At 42.3% G+C, this 20,988-nt stretch overlaps 2 protein-coding genes and 1 non-coding gene across 6 annotated transcripts in view; 1 reads left to right on the forward strand and 2 right to left on the reverse strand.

Moving 5' to 3' along the window:
• SKP2 (S-phase kinase associated protein 2) overlaps positions 1-19,748 on the reverse strand; it is a 34,844-nt gene extending 15,096 nt beyond the window's left edge. The window contains exons 1-7 of one of the 2 annotated variants that reach the window (XM_010336675.3): positions 19,200-19,748; positions 18,716-18,987; positions 8,092-8,203; positions 5,115-5,258; positions 3,347-3,481; positions 1,335-1,433; positions 39-169 (exon numbers count right to left, since the gene is read on the reverse strand). In XM_010336675.3, coding sequence (XP_010334977.1) covers positions 39-169; positions 1,335-1,433; positions 3,347-3,481; positions 5,115-5,258; positions 8,092-8,203; positions 18,716-18,987; positions 19,200-19,273 — 967 coding nt within the window. In that variant the 5' untranslated portion in view covers positions 19,274-19,748. The remainder of the gene's footprint in view (positions 1-38; positions 170-1,334; positions 1,434-3,346; positions 3,482-5,114; positions 5,259-8,091; positions 8,204-18,715; positions 18,988-19,199) is intronic. The other variant, XM_003925921.4, reaches the window with a different exon arrangement.
• On the reverse strand, positions 16,586-16,694 carry LOC120365646 (U6 spliceosomal RNA). Its single transcript, XR_005580536.1, has one exon. It is a non-coding gene; the product is annotated as a U6 spliceosomal RNA (small nuclear RNA).
• Positions 19,749-19,854: 106 nt separating the features above from the next.
• The window catches only part of LMBRD2 (LMBR1 domain containing 2), a 47,938-nt gene continuing 46,804 nt past the window's right edge, over positions 19,855-20,988 (forward strand). Inside the window, exon 1 of one of the 3 annotated variants that reach the window (XM_003925922.3) lies at positions 19,855-20,223. The gene's annotated coding sequence lies outside the window, so the exon portion shown is untranslated. The other 2 variants (XM_010336676.3, XM_074386608.1) reach the window with 2 other exon arrangements.

The raw sequence follows: 20,988 nt of genomic DNA on the forward strand, positions 1-20,988 counted from the left end.
TGTGAAGGCCTCAGTGGTCCAGGCTTGGAAGCTCTAACCTGATTTCTGGAGATTCTTTCGGTAGCCACTAAGATTCAGCTGGGTGATGGTCTCTGACACATGCGCAACAGCCACCTGCACATGCTTCTCAGTGAAATCAAAGCACCAGGAGAGGTTCAGCTCATCCAGTCTGCACAAAAGAGGGGTTAACAAAGAAAATATGAAACCATCACATGGGAATGAGTTTGTCTTAAACCACAAAGAAAGAAAATGCAAAGCCAGTGATTCCTTATTTCACACACAGAACACCCGCTTCGTTAATGGCAGCTACTTTTTGTCACCTGAGTATATACCCTGTTTACTCTTGAAAGTTGCCAGAGGGTCAGCGCAGAGGCCTTGGTGAATGCTGCCTCCTTCTGGAAATGGAGGGAAGCACTCTCTTCTTGATGGCTCAAATCTTATTCCAGTACTGCAGGTAGAAATGCTAGTCTTTTATGTTTGCTTTCTCAAACTACCAACTACACAACCCAGATGATCAATAACTCAGGATGTTTTAAACAACTGATGGAATGCACCAAGGATTCGTAATAAAGAGATGCTGACATTGCAAAAAGCCACTTCACCTTACCATGCCTCTGCTAACTAAGCAAAATGAGTTGTTTCAGAGACAACATACAACCGTTCATCCCCACTCCCCATTTCCTGGCACTGCTGACTAAATATAGGGCTACACATTTGATCTCACTGGTAACATTCATATCCGGAGGCAATCTATTTTAAATGGACCATTAACAAGGCACAGATACAAATGCTGTACCATGGAGACCAAGAGATATCTTTAAAAAACACACATATGCATAGTACTGTGTATTCCAAAAACCATATATTCCCCTCACTTAGCAATATTTGTAATTCTGTATCCTTTATGTGCTAACATTATTATAAGAGATATTGTTAATAGAACTGACCAAATTTATTTATGGTATATATTTATAACACACCAAATTTCATTAAAAATTTTAAGTTAGGTCTACAAATACCATAGGGGGAAAAACCTGACTGTATTGTTAAGTGTGAGCAGATTTCTTACAACCATACAGTTGATAGACACTACTGTATTTTCCTTATTTTAACAGTTACAAATAAAAAAAAGATCACTATACTAGTATCACTTGCAAACTGAATTGACTTGGCTCCTGAGTTTGAACAGGAAGTTTGGAGGGCGAAACATTTTGCATTCACAAAATCAAGAGCCTGGAAAGTTGCAGAAAGCTCACAAAGTTCAACCAATTTTATATAGATGTGAGGGATAATTTGATATAAGAGTCTATAATCAAGTCTCATATCTTTTGTACCTGGAACAGCCACTTAGCAAAGTCTGCAGGGCAAATTCAGAGAATCCAGAACACCCACAAAGGTTAAGTCGAACTAAATTTGAGTTTTGCGCGAGATTACTGGAAAAAGAGAAAAACATCAGAAGAAAAAGACCAATAAGATACTATTTATTCATCAACATTTACATGAAAGCAGGCAATGAGAGTTAAGCTCCAGCTCTTTGAGTCAGAGTGAGTTGAAAATGTATATTATTTTAAATATACATTTATTATTTAAATTATCTCACTATTTCTGAGACATCAAACAGGATAACTTACCTCAGTTTACTCATCTGTGAAATGATATTATCAAACCTTCTTGGTAGAGTTATTAAGAAGATTAAATGATAATGTAATAAAAGACTTACTACAAAGCAAATACACAAGTATATATATCAGTGTACTTTTTCAGTTAAAAAGACAACGGAATAAACATATATCCAATTTCATTCAGAATTAGCTTGCAGACAAACTTCTACTTGTAAAATCACCAGGTTCTTTTGACTATACATCTCTCAAATTTGCTATCTTCTCTACAACATCCCCAAATGTCCTGTAAAACTTAGTGATTAAGAGCAAGAATTCTGGAATACTATATCACTAGGTTCATATCTTGGTTCAGCCACCTACTAACAGTGTGACCCTGGAAAAGTTATTCAGTCTCCCTGTGTCTCAGTTTCCACATCTATAAAAAGGAAACAAGATTATACTCCATGGGGTTACTATCAGAATTAAATGAGAACACATTTACAAAATTCACTGTCTGGCACATAATACATTCCCCCAAACATTAGCTGCCATTATTGCTATCTGTTTTATATTAGACTTCATCTTCTCTCACCTGAATGAACACAGCAGTATCCTTAACTACTCTAGTTTCTTCTATCCTCGATGGACCCTTCATGGTCCCTGATAGGTTAATTTCCTAAATTTCAACTCTCGACATGTTCCTTTCTTTCTCAGAACTACTCTCTCCATCATGCTTCCCTCTTTTTTTTTTTTTTTTTTTTTTGAGGCCGAGTTTTGCTCTTGTCACCCAGGCTGGAATCCAATGGCATGGTCTCAGCTCACTGCAACCTCTGCCTCCTGGGTTCAAGCTATTCTCCTGCCTCAGCCTCCTAGTAGCTGGGATTACAGGCATCTGCCACTATGCCCAGCTAATTTTTGTACTTTTAGTAGAGATGGGGTTTTACCACGTGGGCCAGGCTGGTCTTGAACTCCCAATCTCAGATGATCCGCCCACCTCAGTCTCCCAAAGTGCTGGCAGGTGTCAGCCACCACGACCAGCCCATGCTTCCCTCTTGATGGAAGAGTCCATTCTTCTTGCAGTAAAATGTAGAGGCCCATTACAATCTGGTCCCTGACTCTCCTCACCTCCTGTCACTCCCCTTCCTGAGTCCTGTGTGCCAGCAACTTCCAACTACTTAAGCGTTTAGAACCACACAGAAAGCTTTACCTAGGCTGGTTCCTTTGTCTTATTACCTGGAGATCTCCTACCTAGATATCTTCAATACTCAGCTTAAGAGTCACTTCCTTTAAGAAGGCCGCCCGTGTTGCCACATATTCACTGAAACATTTAATAAACACACTGCATGGTAATTATCTGTCTGGCTCATAAATAGTTTACCTTCTTGCAAGAGGAAACAGACATGTCTTGCTCCATGTTTCCTCTTGCAAGAAGGTAAACTGTAGCTTAATCAGCATTCACTAACAACCTGGAAAGCGTTTTGGAACATTCATTTTCTTCCCAAATAATACACATGCATTGTTCACCCTTGTATCTCTAGAACCTAGCACAGGGTCTGGCATATAGTTAGCATTCGAGCTTTTGTTGCTTCAATGAGTCCTGAAAAGTTCTGCAGAAGCTTGAGCACTGCACTAGATGCTTTATGTATCCACCTGGATATGGCTAGAAGGGCACCCTAGTTATATACAGGGAAAAAATTCATACACATAAAAACAACTGCCTTTGTGACACTCTGGCTGCCACTCACTTGACAATGGGATCTGACAGCCGCAGGCCTTCCAGGCTTAGATTCTGCAACTTGGAACACTGAGACAGAATGCCCTGGAGGGTGGACACTTCAATAACGGAGTTCGACAGGTCCATGTGCTGCACACGAAAAGGGCTAAACACGGAGAGAAAAAAGGGGCTCCATAGGTGGCTCTCAAAGGTACATTCAGATTGAATCAGACCCCTCCTTCTCCCCAAATGAGCAACCAATCACCAACAAGACCCGAAATATACACTTCAAGCATTAACTATAGCTTTGGTCATAAAAAAATTGCTACTAGTGTATTCCCACCCTCATTCATTTTAAAATTCAAGAGGATTTTTGCCAAGTACAGATGTTGCTGCCAATATAGTCCCACTTAGGAAACAATGAATGTGCATCACAACAAGGAGCTGGATGTGGGTGACAAGGAGATTAAGACTATAATGGCTCCTGGTTTCTGGCAAGGGTGAGTGGGTGAGCAGCAGTGGAACAGGGAAGACAGTGGAAGAGCAAGTTTTAAAGGGAGGCCAGGCCAGGCACAGTGGCTCACGCTTGTAATCCCAGCACTCTGGGAGGCAGAGGAGGGCCGATCATGAGGTCAGGAGTTTGAGATCAGCCTGGCCAGCATGGTGAAACCCCATCTCCACTAAAAATACAAAAAAGTAGCCAGGCATGGTGGAGGACACCCATAGTCCCAGCTACTAGAGAGGCTGAAACAGAAGAACTGCTTGAGCACAGTAGGTGGAGGTTGCAGAGAGCCAAGATTATGCCACGACACTCCAGCCTGGGTGAAAGAGCGAGACTCCATCTTGCAGAAGGGGAGGGAAGGGAAGCCAAATTTAATTTTAGTTATGTTAATACTGAAGTACTTGTAAGAAATTCAGGTACAGAAATTTTTAGGTAATTAGAAATTTGGGAGTTTGAAAGAGGGCCAAGCTATAGATGAGGAACTGCGAGTCCTGGGCATAAATGTGGGTGTATAGGACACAGCATTTGGATTTGAAAAAGGCAGCAGCCAGGAACCAACCCCAGAGTAAACAAATGAAATCACACGTGTGGAGGAGACTGAGAAGGAACAGCCACAGGAGAACGGGATTAAAAAGCAGCGGGAGATGTGATTCTGACTACAGAAAGAAAGGAAAAAAGTTTTGAAGTCAAGAGACATGTTTTATCTTTAGCTCTGTGGTCTTCAGTTTTTTTCTGTTCAGTACCTAGTTATTCTACTCAAGTATGTGATAGCAGTAACCTTAGTATTACAACGTTATCAGTAACAGAAAATTCTTTTTCAAAATATTCTACAAAATGAACAAAAAGAGGGCAATTTTTTCAGGTTCCAAATTTCTCCCCGACAAAATCATAAACTCCAAGCTACAAATACGAAAACATGCCTCACTTTCTTTTTTCTTTTTAATCAGAAATGGGTGGTGGGAAAATAACTGGGCAGCCTTGCATCTGCCAGTGAGTGCTTTACTTGTGCCTGCCTTGTGGGACTCACAGCCCCCATCAGCTGAGGACTTGAGAAGATAATTGTGCTTTTTTCACCCTAGGAAGAGACTAACAGTAACCTTGAGTGAAATGGGAACAGTGTCATTGAAATCTATGCTATGTTTCAGCATAAAGTCCCCAAAGCAAAGTATGCAATTAATATCTCACACTGCAAAGATAACCTATCATAGGCTATAAGGCTGAATAAAGAAAAAAAGTTTTGATCTGTTTCTACCTCAAAATTTAAAAATCATCTTTTCCAGGGATTTTTCATCTTTACCTGAAATGTTCAGCTAATGGTTGGTCCATAAACGATCGTGGGCAGCGGAAGGCAATCACCCCTTGAGACAGCAACCGACCAGTAACATCCGGGTGCAGATTTTTACCTGTGAGGTCTAAGGTTTGCCATAGAGACTCGTCAAACCTAGAAAAGAGGACGTGCTTAATTTGGCCAGTTGGTCACACTAAATGCTGGAGACCCTCAACAACATTACTAACAAGGAGAGCACTGCTGTTAAATCCCCTTCAAGCGCATTCTGAAACAACCTTTGTTTTTAAGTTGACTATACAATTAGTTATGATATTTTTAAGGCACTAGAAAATTTTTCTCGATCTCACCAAGGAAAAGCTTCCATCTTTCTCTTTCTACATACTTCCAATTTAGATGGTTCAATGTGAACACTGGCACTGCCGTGATCTAGAACCAGAGAATAATATTCCAGCATTCAAGCTGACAAATTTAAAAAATGATTGCTCAAATCAATTAATTATTATAATACTAGGCAAGTAGATTCAAAACTTCTTAGAGGATCTTATTAGCCACTTTTGTTAAGCAATTACCACGATTACTGTAATAACATGGAAATATTGCTAAAGGAAGGAAAGTTAGCATTATTTTATTGTGAAATAAGGTTGTCGTAGATAGCCAGTAGGAACAGCCATAATTCAAATGTGCCTTAGAACATCTTTTAAGCTTAAAACACACACGAGTATATGTGTGTGTGAACTAATGTTAAAACAGAAAGGAAAAATATAACTTTTTGTTATATTTTTATAAAAGATCATAAAATCTTTTATAAAAGATCATATAAAAGATGATGCTTCTAAAACAAAAAGGACATTCAAAAACTGTACTGAATAGCACAGAAACAGAGTTTTAATATCCATACTTGAATTCAATTTAAAAAAAGAAAATGTAAAATACAAGCACATGAAGGAACTTTTTAAATGCTTAAATGTTCTAGAATCTTCTTTTTTAATAGTGCTTGAAATAAGGGGACCACTGGCCAGAGTTATGAAATAATTTCATCATAGAGAAATTATCAGTGTGTGATTTGACCTCTATCATTAAAAAGGTGGACTGTAGATAAGATATCTGTAAGAGAGTAGCACACTTTTGTATCTTTCTTGCTCAGACAGAAATCCATTTTGGCCTCCAAGGTCAGCACTGATTGGCACCAGATCAGCACTGCTCTGGTTGTCTTGAAGCTCATGCTTGATGTCTCCTCTTGCACGAAGGCAAACTATAGCTTAACCAGCATTCAGTAACAACCTAGGAAAAGTTTTGGAAAATTCATTTTCTTCCTAATATACATTTTTCAGGAAGATGAACACCTCACAGAAAAATGAATTTGGGAGCTACCTGAACCCTAAGCCAAGCAAAACTAGATATGGTGTGATGGTGAAGACTGGAATTAGCCAGACTTTAGATTCCTGTCTTTCCACTTATGTCTCAACCTACTATTCCTGACACCGCAGTTTCCTCATCTCTGAAACTGAGATGACCAAACACCATCACTTAAGTGAGAAGGATTAAACAACAAACACTGCAACTGTCACATAGCAAGTGCTTAATAAATGTCAGTTATTACTTTTATGCAACTGAGATGAAATTTAACGGATTCTAGGGGAGACGTAGTCAAAGAATACAAAGCCACAGATACGCAGGATGAACATATCCAAAGATGTAGTGTACAACAGGAGGATTACAGTCAATGATACTGTATTGTAGTCAGGACTTTTGCTAAAAGAGTAAATTTCAGGTGCTTTTGCCACAAAAAAGGGGTAACTATGTGAGATCATGAATATGTTAATGTACTTGATTACAGTAGCCATTTCACTTGCATGTATATATACAATAAAATTTTAAAATGAGATTAATAGATGCTGCAAGAAAAGGACATATGCACAGCCGGCAGAAACAGAAAGTGGGGTTCCTTGAGTGGAGTGAGGGTAAGTGAAACTTGCCTGCCACTTGCACTAGTATTCCAGGTGTGCAAACCTCTCTGCAGCTCTTCCAAGCAAAAACCCACACCTGTAAATACCAGCACACCCTTGAAGGCAAGAGCCTCCTGCTATCTCACAAAGGGAATTCTAGGTATGTCGAGAAAGAAGCCCGACGGATGACCTTTAAACACAAAGCAAAGAACAACCAGAGAGTAGAATAGGGATGAGAAGGCATGAAGATAGTAAAAAGTTGCAGTTGAAAAACAAAGCCTTTTTCTTGCTCCAGGCCTGTGATTGCCTTCCCAGGTCACCAGATCTTTCCACGGGCAGCTCACCGTCAACACCTGAAAATTGTTGCCAAAAAAACCCAGCAAAACCGCACCAATGGCTACTCTGTGCTGAACATGTCTATGGGTCAGGTATTGCACCAGCATCTTCACATTTCATCCTCATAACCAGTGGTTTCATCTTCATAACCATTATCCCCATTTACATACGGGGAGACTAAGGCTCAGCAGTGTCAAGTAACTGGCTTAGGTCATGCAGAACATAAGCAGCAAAGGCTGGGTGTGCACTCGGGTCTCACACCAAGCCTGTGTTCCCTTTCCCCATTGTGCTCACTGCTCAGCCTACTGGCGTGAGGAACCGCTGTCTGCATGCACCTCTGTAATTCCCTCTGCTCTTAGAGCACACTGCCTGGCCCACGGTCAGCATCCAATAAACACAGGCTGCACTGAATACAGGGCAAAGAGGTTTCCAAGCATTGATAAGTTTACACCTCCCAGGAAATTCCTCTTCCACTGTGAAATGGGGACACTTATTAATAAAAATATGAAGATATTAACAAAAATATTAATAAAACTATAATGATAGGAGCCTTGTTAAACTTTTAAATAATTATTATTGGCTTTGTAGAATCTTTATTAGATTCCCTTCCATCTGATCTCCCCTAGTTTGCTTTGTGCTGCTCTATTTTTCTCGGTTTTTAGTTTCATCAGACCAAAATGAATAAATAAATAAAAAATACTTACGCTAGGCGATACCACCTCTTACAAACACCAGAGACCTTTAGCAGCTCAGGGAGGCACAGACAGGAAAAGATCCCCAAAAGCAGCTCATCCGGAAGGGAATCCCATGAAACACCTTTGACGAGGGAAAACATGTTTGCCATCACCATTCTTTCACACTATCAAGTCTACTGAGTCTTTTCAATCACATAATCTACAACATTTAGCTTAAATGGGGAATTTAGTACAAATTAAATTACTCGTCACCAAAATTATCTTTCTGTTTAACACTCTCTCAGCAAATGAAAAGAGAAAACCAAGAAGACTTTTCCTATTCTTCTTCCCTTCAGCTCTAGCTGGCCAATCAGAGGCTGGGACATGAACACTGGTGTAGAGCAAGTCCCACCTCTCAAGTGTCGTTCACTGATGGCTAAGATATTGTGGTGCTCCGGGGTGCAAAGGAAGGCCTTGTTTCCCTCTGATGTGGACTCAGTAGTGACCTTCTTTAAAAGGCAAATAAATCTTCTTCCCTTTCTGATATGGTTTGGCTGTGTCCCCACCCAAATCTCATCTTGGATTGTAGTTCCCATAATCCCCATGTGTTGTGGGAGGGACCCATGTGAGGTAATCAAATCACAGGATGGTTATCTGGTGATAACCACCCCTGTGATTTGATGCTGTTCTGGTGATAAGTGAGTGAATTCTCACAAGATCAGATGGTTTTATAAGGGGCTTCCTCATCCCCTTCACTGCACTTCTTGATGCCACCATGTGAAGAAGGACATGTTTGCTTCCCCTTCCACCATGCTTGTAAGTCTCCTGAGGCTTCCCCAATCAGTCTGAATTGAAGTCAATTAAACCTCTTTCCTTTATGAATTACCCAGTCTTGGGTGTGTCTTTATTAGCAGCATGAGAATAGACTAATACTCTTTCTTTCCAGTTTACAGAGAGCAGTTTACCTCAAAGAGCAATACAAAAGTGTGCTCTCATTTCTTAATTTAACAAATATTTACTGAGCTCCTACTCTGGTGCCAGGTTTCATTTTAGGTGTTGGGAAAGAGCAGTAAATCAGACCTAAAACACTACCTTCATGGAGCTTCATTCCAGTGATGGAGAACAGACAATCACACACCAAAAAGTACATCATATGACATAATAACATTGATTTGTGCTGTGCAGAAAAATTAAACAGGGCAAAGGAGAGAGCAGAGAGTTAGGACAGATGTTATTAAGTTTGAACACAATGGTCAGGAAAGGCCTGAGATAACAATCACTAAGCAAAGGGTTGAACAAAGTGAGGGAATGAGCCCTGTGTGTATCTGGGGTGTGTTCTGGATGCAAGGAACAGCATATGTGTTTTGAGGAATAGCAAGGAGGCCAGTGCAGAGGACCAGAGTGAGCGAAGAGGGTGGTAGAAAAGAAATCAGAGAGCAGCCAGGTCATGCAGGCTTTCTATGTCATAATAAAGCCTTTGGCTTTGACTCTGAACTCAATTAGGAGACAGTAGAAGATTCTGAGCACAGGAACGACAGGCTCTCATGTAAGTTCAAAAAGGATCACTCTGGCTGCTGTGTTTAGAACAGGAGAAAGGTGGATGTAGGAAGATCAGTTTTCTTTTTCATAAAAGCAATCTCTAATTATTAAACAAGTATGAAAACTCTTACATGTGAATATATAGAATAATCCCAACAAGGTCAGGATAATATGAGAACTGCCAAGAAGGAAATAAATGCACAATGAAGGATCCTGAAAAATGGTCAGATGAGTTCAATGACTACCTTCCTACTCTTTCCACCTCTGATGGATCTTCTATACCAATTCTGGTGATATTCTCTCCTTCCACTCCCATTTAAAGGTGCCAGTATTTACTGGGCATGTCAATTGTACCAGGCCCTGTGTAGGCAGGTTTGAGGACACAGGCAGAAAAGCACCAAGGAGTGTGACAAATACCTGCTGCCCTGGGCAGACTTTCTAAACCACCATGTCTTTCTCTGAATTAGAATCATTCAGTGGTACACCTCAGATATTTAGGCTCAAGTCCCCAATGCTTAATACAAAGTTAAAAGCTTTCAGCCACGTCCCAACTTGTGTTTCTAGGTTTGTTATCTAGAAATGTGTTCCAGCTGTTTGAAGCTACCTGTAATTCTTAGAATGAGTCATTGTGTGTCATACCTCAATGCCTCTGCACATGCTGTTCTCTCCTCCAACTGCTATTCATTTAAAATCAAATTGAAGCTCCAGTTCCTACAGAAGGCTGCCCACGACATCAACAAGGACAGGTCACTTAGGTACCATAATTTCATTATTTACTTACTCATCTCTCTAGAACCCCAGGGGTTCTTGAGAACAAAAACCCATTTTTTTTTTTTTAAATTTGGTATTTCCAGGAACTAGCATAAAGTTGATGCATTCATCTACTCCCATATTTATAAAATACGTACTATACACGGAGGTCTATTCTAGGTTTTAGGGACAAAATGATAAATAAGGTACAATGCTGACCCTTATTCTGCTCAGAGTTTGAGAGTTAGAGACAAACGAATAAACAGGAAATTTCAATAAACTATCCTAATGGGCTATAGTAGGATTCAGGATGCTGTGCAGTTTATGGGAATGGTGCAGGAGTTAGGGAAGCTTTCCTGCAGGAAGTGGCCTCTCTTGAAGAATGAATAGGAGATACACAATTCCTCAATTAATGCCTGTTCTCCTTGCGCACCCCCATCCCCCCACCCCCCACCCTTCAGGGATCAAAATTAAAGGACTGACTGAAACCCTGAAAGCTAAGGGTAGAAAGCTGAAGGCATATAACCCCTGCTGACCTGGGGAGGCAGCTGGAGGTTATGAGGAGGCTCCTCAATGTGGCAGCTGTTCCGTGACTGCCACAAAGTTCCTCCAAAGTCAACATGGGCAGGGCACAAAGGTTCTCAAACCAGGTTCTTGCCTTGCTCGCCAAATTGAAAACAAAGTTGAATGGCAGGATTTTCTCAATTTTTCTCCCATTAATTCAACTCTCTCAGACCTCTGTTGCCTCTTACATATCTAGATCAGAATCTAGTAATTGAGCATAACTATATTTAGCTGTAAGTATAGTCATCCACTCAGGTATTTATTAAATATGTACTATACACTGAGGTCTGTTCACATATTTATTAAATATGTACTATACACTGAGGTTTTCGGACACAACGATAAGGTACAATCCTGACCCTTATTCTACTCAGAGTTTGAGAGATATAGACAAACAAACAGGAAATTTCAATAAACTATCCTGATGGGCTACGGCAGGATTCAGGGTGTGGTGCAGCATTTGGGAATGCTGTACGGGTTAAGGAAGGCTTCCTGGAGGAAGTGGCCTCTAAGGAAGAATGAGCTTAACTATACTTAAATAACATACTTAGCTATTTTGAATCTAATATGTTGAGATTTTACTATGATCTGTAAAAATCATACTGACACCATGAGCTTGGCCTCCTCAACATGTTTGAGAACTACTGGACTGAGAAAGCAGCACAGCTTTGACTTGCCCCAAGCCTGTGACTTGGGCAAGTCACTTAATCTTTCTGGTCTCAGTTTCTTTACCCGTAGGAAAGGAAATTGACAAATTTATCTTGCAAAGTTGTTCAGTGAAGAGTAAATGAGGTACAAGAAAAGATTAAATAATGCAGCAGGGAGTAAAACTTTCTTTTCTATGTTCCTCTCCCACTTAAGTCTGCATATTTTCTTCATGCAATGTCCTTTCCTATGCTGCTCTGAGTTTTCACTCACGGGCAGACATTCAAGGTCTGAATAGGGTTTGGACAAAGTCTGCATGGTATGACTTACCAAAACCCCGTATCTGCCCTCTATTTAAGATTGGGTCTCCCAGAAGCAGATTCTGAAGATCTGACTTCAAGCAGTTTATTTAGGAAATGATGCCAGGAAGCACTAGAGAGAGGAGAGGATAGAAGGTGGAAGGGAAGAAAGCCAACCTGGAGTAGACTAATAAGCAGGTTATCAGTATAGGCAATTGGGGTTCAAAGCTTCTGTCAGTCACTGATTGGGGGTTCAAGTGCTGTCACTCACTATTTGGGTACTCCCCAGCATTCCTGCCCAGAGAAAGCTCTAAGGCATGGAAACTCATCTATGTGTAGGCAAGAGCTTTGACATGTATGGGAATGGTGGTCTTCAAGAGGCTATAGATAGGGCACCAACAGAAATTCTGACTGGGGAAAGGAAATTAGAAAAGCTTGCTATGAAGTACAGGGCAGGAGAAATTAATTTAAAAACTTGGTGCTTTCTATTTTATTAGGAAGATATGAGAAATCAGGAACAATTAAAAGAGCAATAGCAGCTGGATAATTAAAGTACTAGAGGAAAATTTGGCATAATGATGAATGCAGAGGTCAGCAGACCTAACCAATGAAGAACCGCACGTGGGACTCCAGAGTTTGGAGGACTTTTTGTTGCAACTTCCATCTTTGCCTTCCCAACTCCTCCAGATTTCAGCTTAAATAGCATCTGCTCAAAGAAGTATTCCCACCCAGGATACCACCACAGACCCCATGCCCAGATTTACACATCACTTATCTAACACAATGCCTGGCACATTAACAGGAATCTATAAATATTTGCTAAATGTATCTATTGTCCCTTTAATGCAAATGGTGAATGTGCTAATTCTCTATTAGTGTGATTGGCCAACCCTTGTTAACCAATTGACAACTACATGCACAGCACTGTTGGCATATGGAGGGGATGGGGCTGAAGACAAAAACCCAGAGCAGAAGGGAATGTCATCTTATACCAGTAGTCTCTGGGAGATGGGGGCTGGGCTTCAAGAGAACATGAAACTATGACAAAAGAGACAAGGTCACACAATCAGTAAGTGACAAGAGAGGGAATTCAAACTCAGGTCTGACTTCAAATCATGCCCTTTCCATCCTAGGGGTTTCTAATATTCTGTGCTCTCCTCTACTATGAGTACAAATTTTGAAAAGGTGAGAATTAAACCCAACTTGCTATGAAAAAAGAAATCAATCAGGGCTAGAGAGTGAGTGGAAGAGGAGAGAGGAAATAAAACAAAGATGCTGAAAGATATCAACGCGTTCACCACCAAATGGAAGCAGCAAGGGCCTAGAAAACGCAGAGCCTCAGCTAGCAGTCAAGTACTCAGTGATCTACTCCACTGACCACAGGATGACAATAATCCTAGGAGCCCTGGGTGGGGGTGCCAGGGCCTGATATGGGCTGCTGTCCTAGCAAGTGGGGCAGAAGTTTGTCTTTAATAGCTACTCTAGTAACAGGCATCCAGGCTGTGATACGCTTAATCTAATTTTCCTTGCCATATTTAATTCTCAAAACATTAGCCATCTGTTTCCTGAATTCTTGATGACACTGCTGCCTGGTCTGTTTTCGGAGAGCGGAAGGAAAAATCCAGGGGTCTTTTCTCCACTGGCCTCTGCTAAATCCAGCAAGGCTGCAGCTGCATTCCAGCCCCACATTAAAAGATATAATTGCTGAGCCCAAGGTCTCCAGTCTTCAATGACATGGATAGCAGTTAAATGTACTTCAAGGCCAGGAAAGGGTGAAAACTGGGCCAAACCAGCAAACCTGCTACAGTCACTCTTGCCTACCACTGTTTCCAATTATTTCTCGGTTGGAAACCCGGTTTCCCACTTCCGTAACTTTATCATCTCTCATGCTGCCTGATATTCTCTGGGAAGAGGGCCTTAAACTGGAGCGTTTTCTATGCATTCCATCTTTGTAGTTTAGGTAATGCATCTTACTTGATATATTTATTTTTCAGAACATCACTCTACTCAAATTCAAGAAAATCCAAAGTAATCCTAACCATAATCAAACTTTTGACTTCAAAAATTGCTCTTCTCTTTAAGCATAGATAATCAAATTATACTTGCAGTAGAAATGTGCACTGAGGACCTGGTTTGTGTGTGTGTACATTTTTTTCAGGGAGTTAGGAGGTGCTCACCTCATGATTGCTTTTGTGGCTTGTTTTAAGTAGCAATACCCCATGCTTTCTTTCTGGGGAACTACAAACAGATGGTGCCATCCCAGATGAGTTCTCCTTCCTCTTTCCACAAACCATAAAGAACAAACTTGAAACCATGCTAGTTTTGGGTGTTTTTGGTTTTTTAGCTAGGTGGGCAAAACTGGAAAAAGCAAAACACAGCCAAACTTAACAAGGATTCCCCCACGTACCCTTTGGTCCCACAACCCTTTATTTCTATGAAAGACTTGCTCAACCCTGAGGTGTAGCGGGTGGAATGAAGAAACAACATAAGCTGGGATTTGCAGAAATATGGAACAGTATGTAAGTACTAGGAGGGCAGGGTCTCTTGCCTGTTGGGTTCAGTGTTGTAGTCCCAATCCCTAGAATGGTGCTCAAGAAATATTTGCTTAATGAATGAATGAAAGGAAGATGTGGAACAAATAATGATTGGGAAAGATCCCATAAAGGCTCTTCCAGTGCTGAGTTTAGTAACTGTAGGCTGAGACTCACATAGGTCATGAAATCAATTTAGTGAGATTTGACTAGCATATATATATATATATATTTTAAGGAAGGAACTAGAACAGAATAGAAAATATCTTAGTAAGGGGAAATATAGTTTTGTAAAACTGCTGTTTCAGACACATACCTAGGATTGCAATGTAAAATATGTTTCTTACTGGTTAAAAAAAAAGTTGGAGAAAAATGCTTGCCTAAGGGTATTAAGACACAGATTCCCAGGCTCAGGCCAGGACTTCCTGGATCAGAATCTCAGGAATTTTGCACTTTGAACAAGTTCCCGCGGGGATTCTGATATACTCTAAATTTTAGTATCTCCAGTCTGAAAGCCACTGTAGGATCTGAAATTTCAAGCATTTAACAGTCATAGAAGAGCTGATCAGCAAATTAGTTCAACTCCATTTTCATTCTATCACCTCTTTAAAGGGTGGGGGACAAGAATCTCATGACCATAAATAAAATGTTATTGTCCTCTTTCCGCCTGTTACTGACCTAATTGCTGGACCATTTCCTCCCCAAGTCTTTCCATACACTCACTCCAAGGGCCAATCGGACCTGTTGTGCTACAGGTTGGCCACAGAGCTTTCATCTTCCAAGATAAACAGATGAAGAGGATTTAGTTGCCAGATGTAAGGCTGGACGGGGGCCTGAGGGAGACATTGCTTAGCAAAGAACAAAAAGTCGCAGCCCAGAACCAGTCATCAGATATCTATGTACAGCAGGTGTGGCCTGCTCTACCCTAATCCTGGCAAAGCTAATAGCCACCTGTCCTGACAACTGCAGACAAAACTCCTTGGAATGACAATCTGGCTCCACTGGAGGCCCAGGCTTCCAAAGGCCCATTGGGAATCCTCTATACCAGCTGTCCCTCATCCTGCAACATTGGGTTCACCCTTCCCCCTCCATACCAATTAAGCAACCTCTGCTGTAAGTCCATGTACATTGGTTTCCCTCTGTGCCTCTCTATAGGCAATAAACATAAAAGTCACTATTCTTTCTCTCTCACTTCAGATACATACTTTTCAAGTCAACTTTAACAACGATCAAGACACTGATGACACCATTTTCAATCCTTCTCTTTCCGCAGAACCTCCATTTTTGTTGAGTGGAAGGAGGAAGATCTTCCACATCCACCTGAACGGGAATCACTGCAGGAGACCTCTGCCTCTGGGAGGCTTTGGGTTACTTGGGCACAGAAGGCTTCCTCCCTGTGGCCCCCTACAGCACTCACTGCCTAAGCTACTCATCTGCTGCTAATCTCCATGAATTGCTGTGTGTGAACTGCTCTTATTTTTTATTGTATTTTCTACTCAACTTTACTTGCAAATCCCTGGGAGACAGCAAAGACTCCAGAAACTTCTGTCTTGTTCCCACAGTGCCTTGCCTAAAAAAAAAAGTATTTTTCACTTGTGGAAGGGCATATAGCAATCACACTATGTCAAAAGCTATCGGCACTGAACAAGTTAATAAAAAGCTGTTCATCTAAGCAGGAAGTATCTTTCACCATATTTGGTTGGTCAAGCACAAAATTGCTAGGGCTACATTCCAGACATGAAAAACAGCGGTGAGCATTAAATTTTGAAGGAAAAAAATTCTACACTAACAGGGTCAGACTAACAGTATTAAAAACAAAAAAATAAAATAAAATAAAAGCCCATTAGCCTCCAAAATTGGTGTCAGGAATTTTGTTGGTTTATTTATTGAGTGTTATGGGTCAGTGGCATGCTAAGGGTTTTACATCACTCTCATTTAATCTTCACAATGACCTGTGAAGCGGGTATTACTACAGCACTCCATTTCACAGATGAAGGAACTAAGGCAGAGAAAGCAATGTTCCAAGGCTGGTAAACAGCAGAATAAGGATTCAAACTCAGATCTGACTTCACTACAACCCTCTACTGCCTCTCTAATTAATCCAGTTCCTGATATATATTCTCAGACCATAAATTAGACAAAGTTCTCTTTCCTAAAGAAAAGGCTGAAAACAAATGTATTTTTTTTTTAATTAAGAAAGTAGAGGAACACTTCACGAATCTGCATGTCATCCTTGCGCAGGGGCCATGCTAATCTTCTCTGTATTTCCAATTTTAGTATATGTGCTGCTGAAGTGAGAGAGCAACCAACCAACTAAAACAACCAATCTATCAACCCTTCTGCAAAGGAAACCAGATGGGAGGATTTACGAACATACTTAATTATCTTGGGTCTTTAAGACTTCATCTTTAAACCTTTAATCCCCAACCTGATCTCAATTTAGACTCTGATCACCTCTTCCACAGATTTCAATAGCCTCCTAAATTGTTGACTTTAACATCAGAATTTATCTGGAACCTGACCACCTTCATCCCCAACAGCACTCCAAGCTTTGGCCAGGTGTGGTAGGTAGCTCATGCCTGTGATCCTAGCATTTTGGGAGACCAAGGCTGAAGGAGTCCAGGAGTTTGAGACCATCCTGGGCAAGACAGTGAGATCCCATCTCTATAAAAAGTAAAAATTAGCTGGGTGTGGTGGTGCATGCCTGTAGTCTTAGTTACATGGGGACCTGAGACAGGAGAATCACTTGAATCCAGGAGGTGAAGACACTGAGCCAAAAGCCAAAATCATACCACTGCACGCCAGCCTGGGCGACAGAGCATGACTCCATCTTTGAAAATATAAAATTTTAAAAAGTTCCAAGTTTCTACCCTTGGCACACCTGCAATTGAGTCAACACATCAGTGTGTCCTTTTTAAAAGGTTAAATCGGGTCCCATCACACCTCTGCCCAACATTACTTCCAGTCTGATCTCCTGACTCCCCACTTTGCTCATTCCACTCTTAGAATACCACCTCCCTGTTCCTGGAACAAACATGTCACGTTTATGCACCAGGATCTTTGCAATGGCTGTTCCTTCTGCATGGAACTCTTTTCTCCAAAATATTTGCATGGCACACTCCCTGGCCTCCTTTATGTCTTTGCTTAAAGGTCACTGTCCAATTTTGGCTTTCTCTCAATACCTGGTTTAAAAGTACACTCTATCTTCCCACCCAAGGACCTGCATTCCCTCTTGGCTTGTTCTATTTGTGTTTTTAGCCATAGCACTTATCACCTTCTAACATACTACCTCAACATATTTATTGTGTTTATTGTATTCTCTCACTAGAATGGATGCTCCCTGAGAGAGAAATGTTTATGTTGTATTCACTCCTGTATCTCCAGCACCTGGAACACTGCCTAGCACATGGTATGTGCTCAGCAAATATTTGCTGTATTACTGTTTTAAATGTCTTACTGACTTAGAGAAAAACTGATAACCCCAGGTCAATGCCCTATGTTTACCCTATGGCTTTTGCGTACTCCAGGGTTCTGGTTCACTCTGGGAGGCACTCGTTCACCTGCTTGAGAAACTAGGGGATGGGGAGCTCTTAAGGAGGGAAGACACAGTGAGTTCTACATTTCAGTCAATCCGTTCCAGTTCTGTGGGATAGCTCTGGGGAGAAGAAGGTTGGAATTATAAATCTACTCCAACAGTTCAGGCAAGAGGTGATGAGAACTTAAGAAATAGTTACCAGAGAAGAGGACAAGATGTGATGAACGACTGGATGTTGTGGGAAGGTGGGAATCTTACTGACTCCAGGTTTTTGGGTTGGGTGATTAAACAATATATTATTAGCAGTAATGGAGACAGAACACACAGGAGAAGCCAATATGGGAGTGGGAGTGAACATGGGGAGATAAATCTCCTCCACTTAGGTAAACATTCACTTCAGCAGTCCACTGATAAATACCCAAAGTGATTAAGACAAAAAGCTCACTCAGGGGTACAAAGCAAAAGGAATCCTACAAGAAGACCACTGTTTATGTTTCTATTCATCGGTGGCACCGAGCTGGCCTTCGGGCAGGCAGATTCCCTTCTAAGGAAAAAGGCAGCAGCGTCTTCTCATGGGTTAAAACTTTCAAGGTGATTATGCACCAAAACATATATACCCACCAAGATTCCTGCATACTTGACGACTTCCCCCATTTTGTTGAAAAAATAACTTCAGAATTAGGCAATCTTAAAAGGAACCCATGGTAAAGATCCCTGAACAAAGGTTTCCCAACTGCATAGCTAAATCCACCCTTTGCGTAACTGACATTTTTTAACCCTCATAGCCTTACCTGGAAAGTTCTCTCGATTTAGCTTAGGCCTGCGGATAATCACAAAGTCTTTGTCACTCCCTTTACTCTTCAGCCGTTTCCTTGGGGGGCTCTGCGGGAGGCCCAGGTTTGAGAGCAGTTCCTGGGGGATGTTCTCACTGTCGGGCTCCTCTTTCTCCAGGGCGGAGACCCCCATGCCTGAGAGCAGTTCAGAAGTCTTGCTGGAATCCCATCCCCACGTGAAGCTAGTGGCAACGTTGCTACTCAGGTCTGGAATCTCCTGGAGGTGCTTCCTGCAGAAGTGCACAATACCCCCGGTTCCTTTCGAAAACACCCATAAAGAATTCCAAGGGAGGCATTAAAGAAGCTAGAATTTATGCATTGTAGAGAACCTTTACAGCGGCTAACAGAATCGCCCTTTTTACACGCTCGCGGCGAGTTTTCAAGAAAAAAAAAAAAAAAAAAAGAAATTTAAAGAACAAATCGAAAAGGGTTTTTGACTTACGATACTGCAGAAGGCCTCAAGAATTTCTCCCAGTGGAGGGAACAGACAAGGAGAGAGAGAGAGAGGGCAATCATACACTGATTGAAAACGGTGGCAGAAAAGCTCAATTAGGGAAGCCAAATAAAACCGCACGCTGATCCCCGCACTAAAGCATCCAGCCATTCACTCTTTCCACAAGAAGGGGCTAAGCAACCATTCACTTAACAGCCTTACAACAATATTAGCCAGTAGCGATATTCGGGGCCTAAAAGAATTATTAAGAGGGTCCATTCATGCTCTTCCACTTTTTGCAATCTGTTTACCTGTGCATAGCGTCCTCAGGTTCAGGAGTTTAAAATATGTGCATTAATTGCAGAGCTGCCGGCCTCCCGGATTCCCGCTTTGGCGCGCGGCGGCTCCGAGCTTGCTGCTCGGGCCCCCAGCAGCTAGACCCGCTAAGTCTAGCAACGTTCCATCCCAGCAGCGCGCGCAAGACTCTACAAGCCCGCTCTGCTTCGCGGGGCACTGCGGCCCCGCGGCCTGCTGGGAATTGTAGTTTCCGTCCTGTTTCGTAGTCCGACTGGCTCGCCCTTACTTCCTTCCCTGGCAGTTTTGCCGGCCTTCGAGATACCCACAACCCCCCGCGGGAGCGGGACTGGCTGGTCCACGGGGTAGGCGGGGAGGCGGAAGCGGGCGGCGCTAAGGCTGACTGGGAAATGTCAGCAGCTTGACTGTAGACGGATATTCTTTTCCCGGGAGCCTGCAGGCCTTCTGGTGATCGCCAGCGCTATCGTCTCTGAGCGTGGATCCCAGAACCTAGACAGCTGTGGCGGCCGCCGTTTCCTGGTCCCATCCAGATGCTGTCTGGCGAGATCGGACGGTGAGCCTGAGGGGGAACGCGTGAGACGCTTTGGTGTCTGGGGACCCGGGCCGAGCGCAGGCGGCAAGAGAGGGGACCCGGGAGACCCCGAGTGGCCGCCGCCGCCGCCGCGGGGCCCACATCTCTGGCCGCTGAGTGGTGGCTGTAGCCCAGCCCGCCGGCCAGGTGAGAGGCTGCGAACCGCGGGCGTCACACCTGTTCGTCCCTTTGCCAGGAAGCTGCTTTCTCCTTCGGGGAGGAGGCGGCCCTTAGAATTGGGTCTGTGGACAGGATCCTTCCTTTATCTGTAAAATACGCACAATAGCTAAAAACGCAGTTGGAACGAAAAACAGTGGTTTAATTTTAGGGGAGCCGGAGACCCCAGCGGGTCCTTTGTGGTGGGAAGGCTGCGCATGCCCTTGCAGCCTTGACAGGTCTCATAAATAGTAGCATGGGAATAAATGAAAGGACTGTATTTTGAAACGGGCTTTACCCATGCAACGCAGGGGGCCTCCAGCAAAGACTTTTGGTTGCTTGCTGACGCTCAGCGGGCTACGTGTGTTTGCGTCGCCGCCTGAAAGCGAGCTGTTTTCAGCCTATCTGCTGAGAAGATTTTGGGGGTGGTTAAAGTAGGGAGGGTGACATATTCTAGGTACAATGACCATGCGAAATCTATTGGGCAAACTATACTACAACTGTGACCCCGAGAAAACAGTGGAAGAGGGAAGGGGGATGAATTCTAAACCTCATGAAGATGAAGATTTATGAAGTTCCTAAGGAAGCATAACATCTTCATCGCATATTAGAATATTCAGTGATGCTGTATGACACACCCTCTGGTTTCCTTGAAAAAATGATTCGCTCTGTAGTGAAATTAAACCTTCCTGGCCCAGGTATGTGTTTGTTTCAGCCTTGGTCCTTAGCTTGAAAAGTAACTGCCTCTTGAGGAAG

This window comes from Saimiri boliviensis, chromosome 1 (assembly GCF_048565385.1).
Source record: "Saimiri boliviensis isolate mSaiBol1 chromosome 1, mSaiBol1.pri, whole genome shotgun sequence".
Taxonomy (NCBI): Eukaryota; Metazoa; Chordata; class Mammalia; order Primates; family Cebidae; genus Saimiri; species Saimiri boliviensis.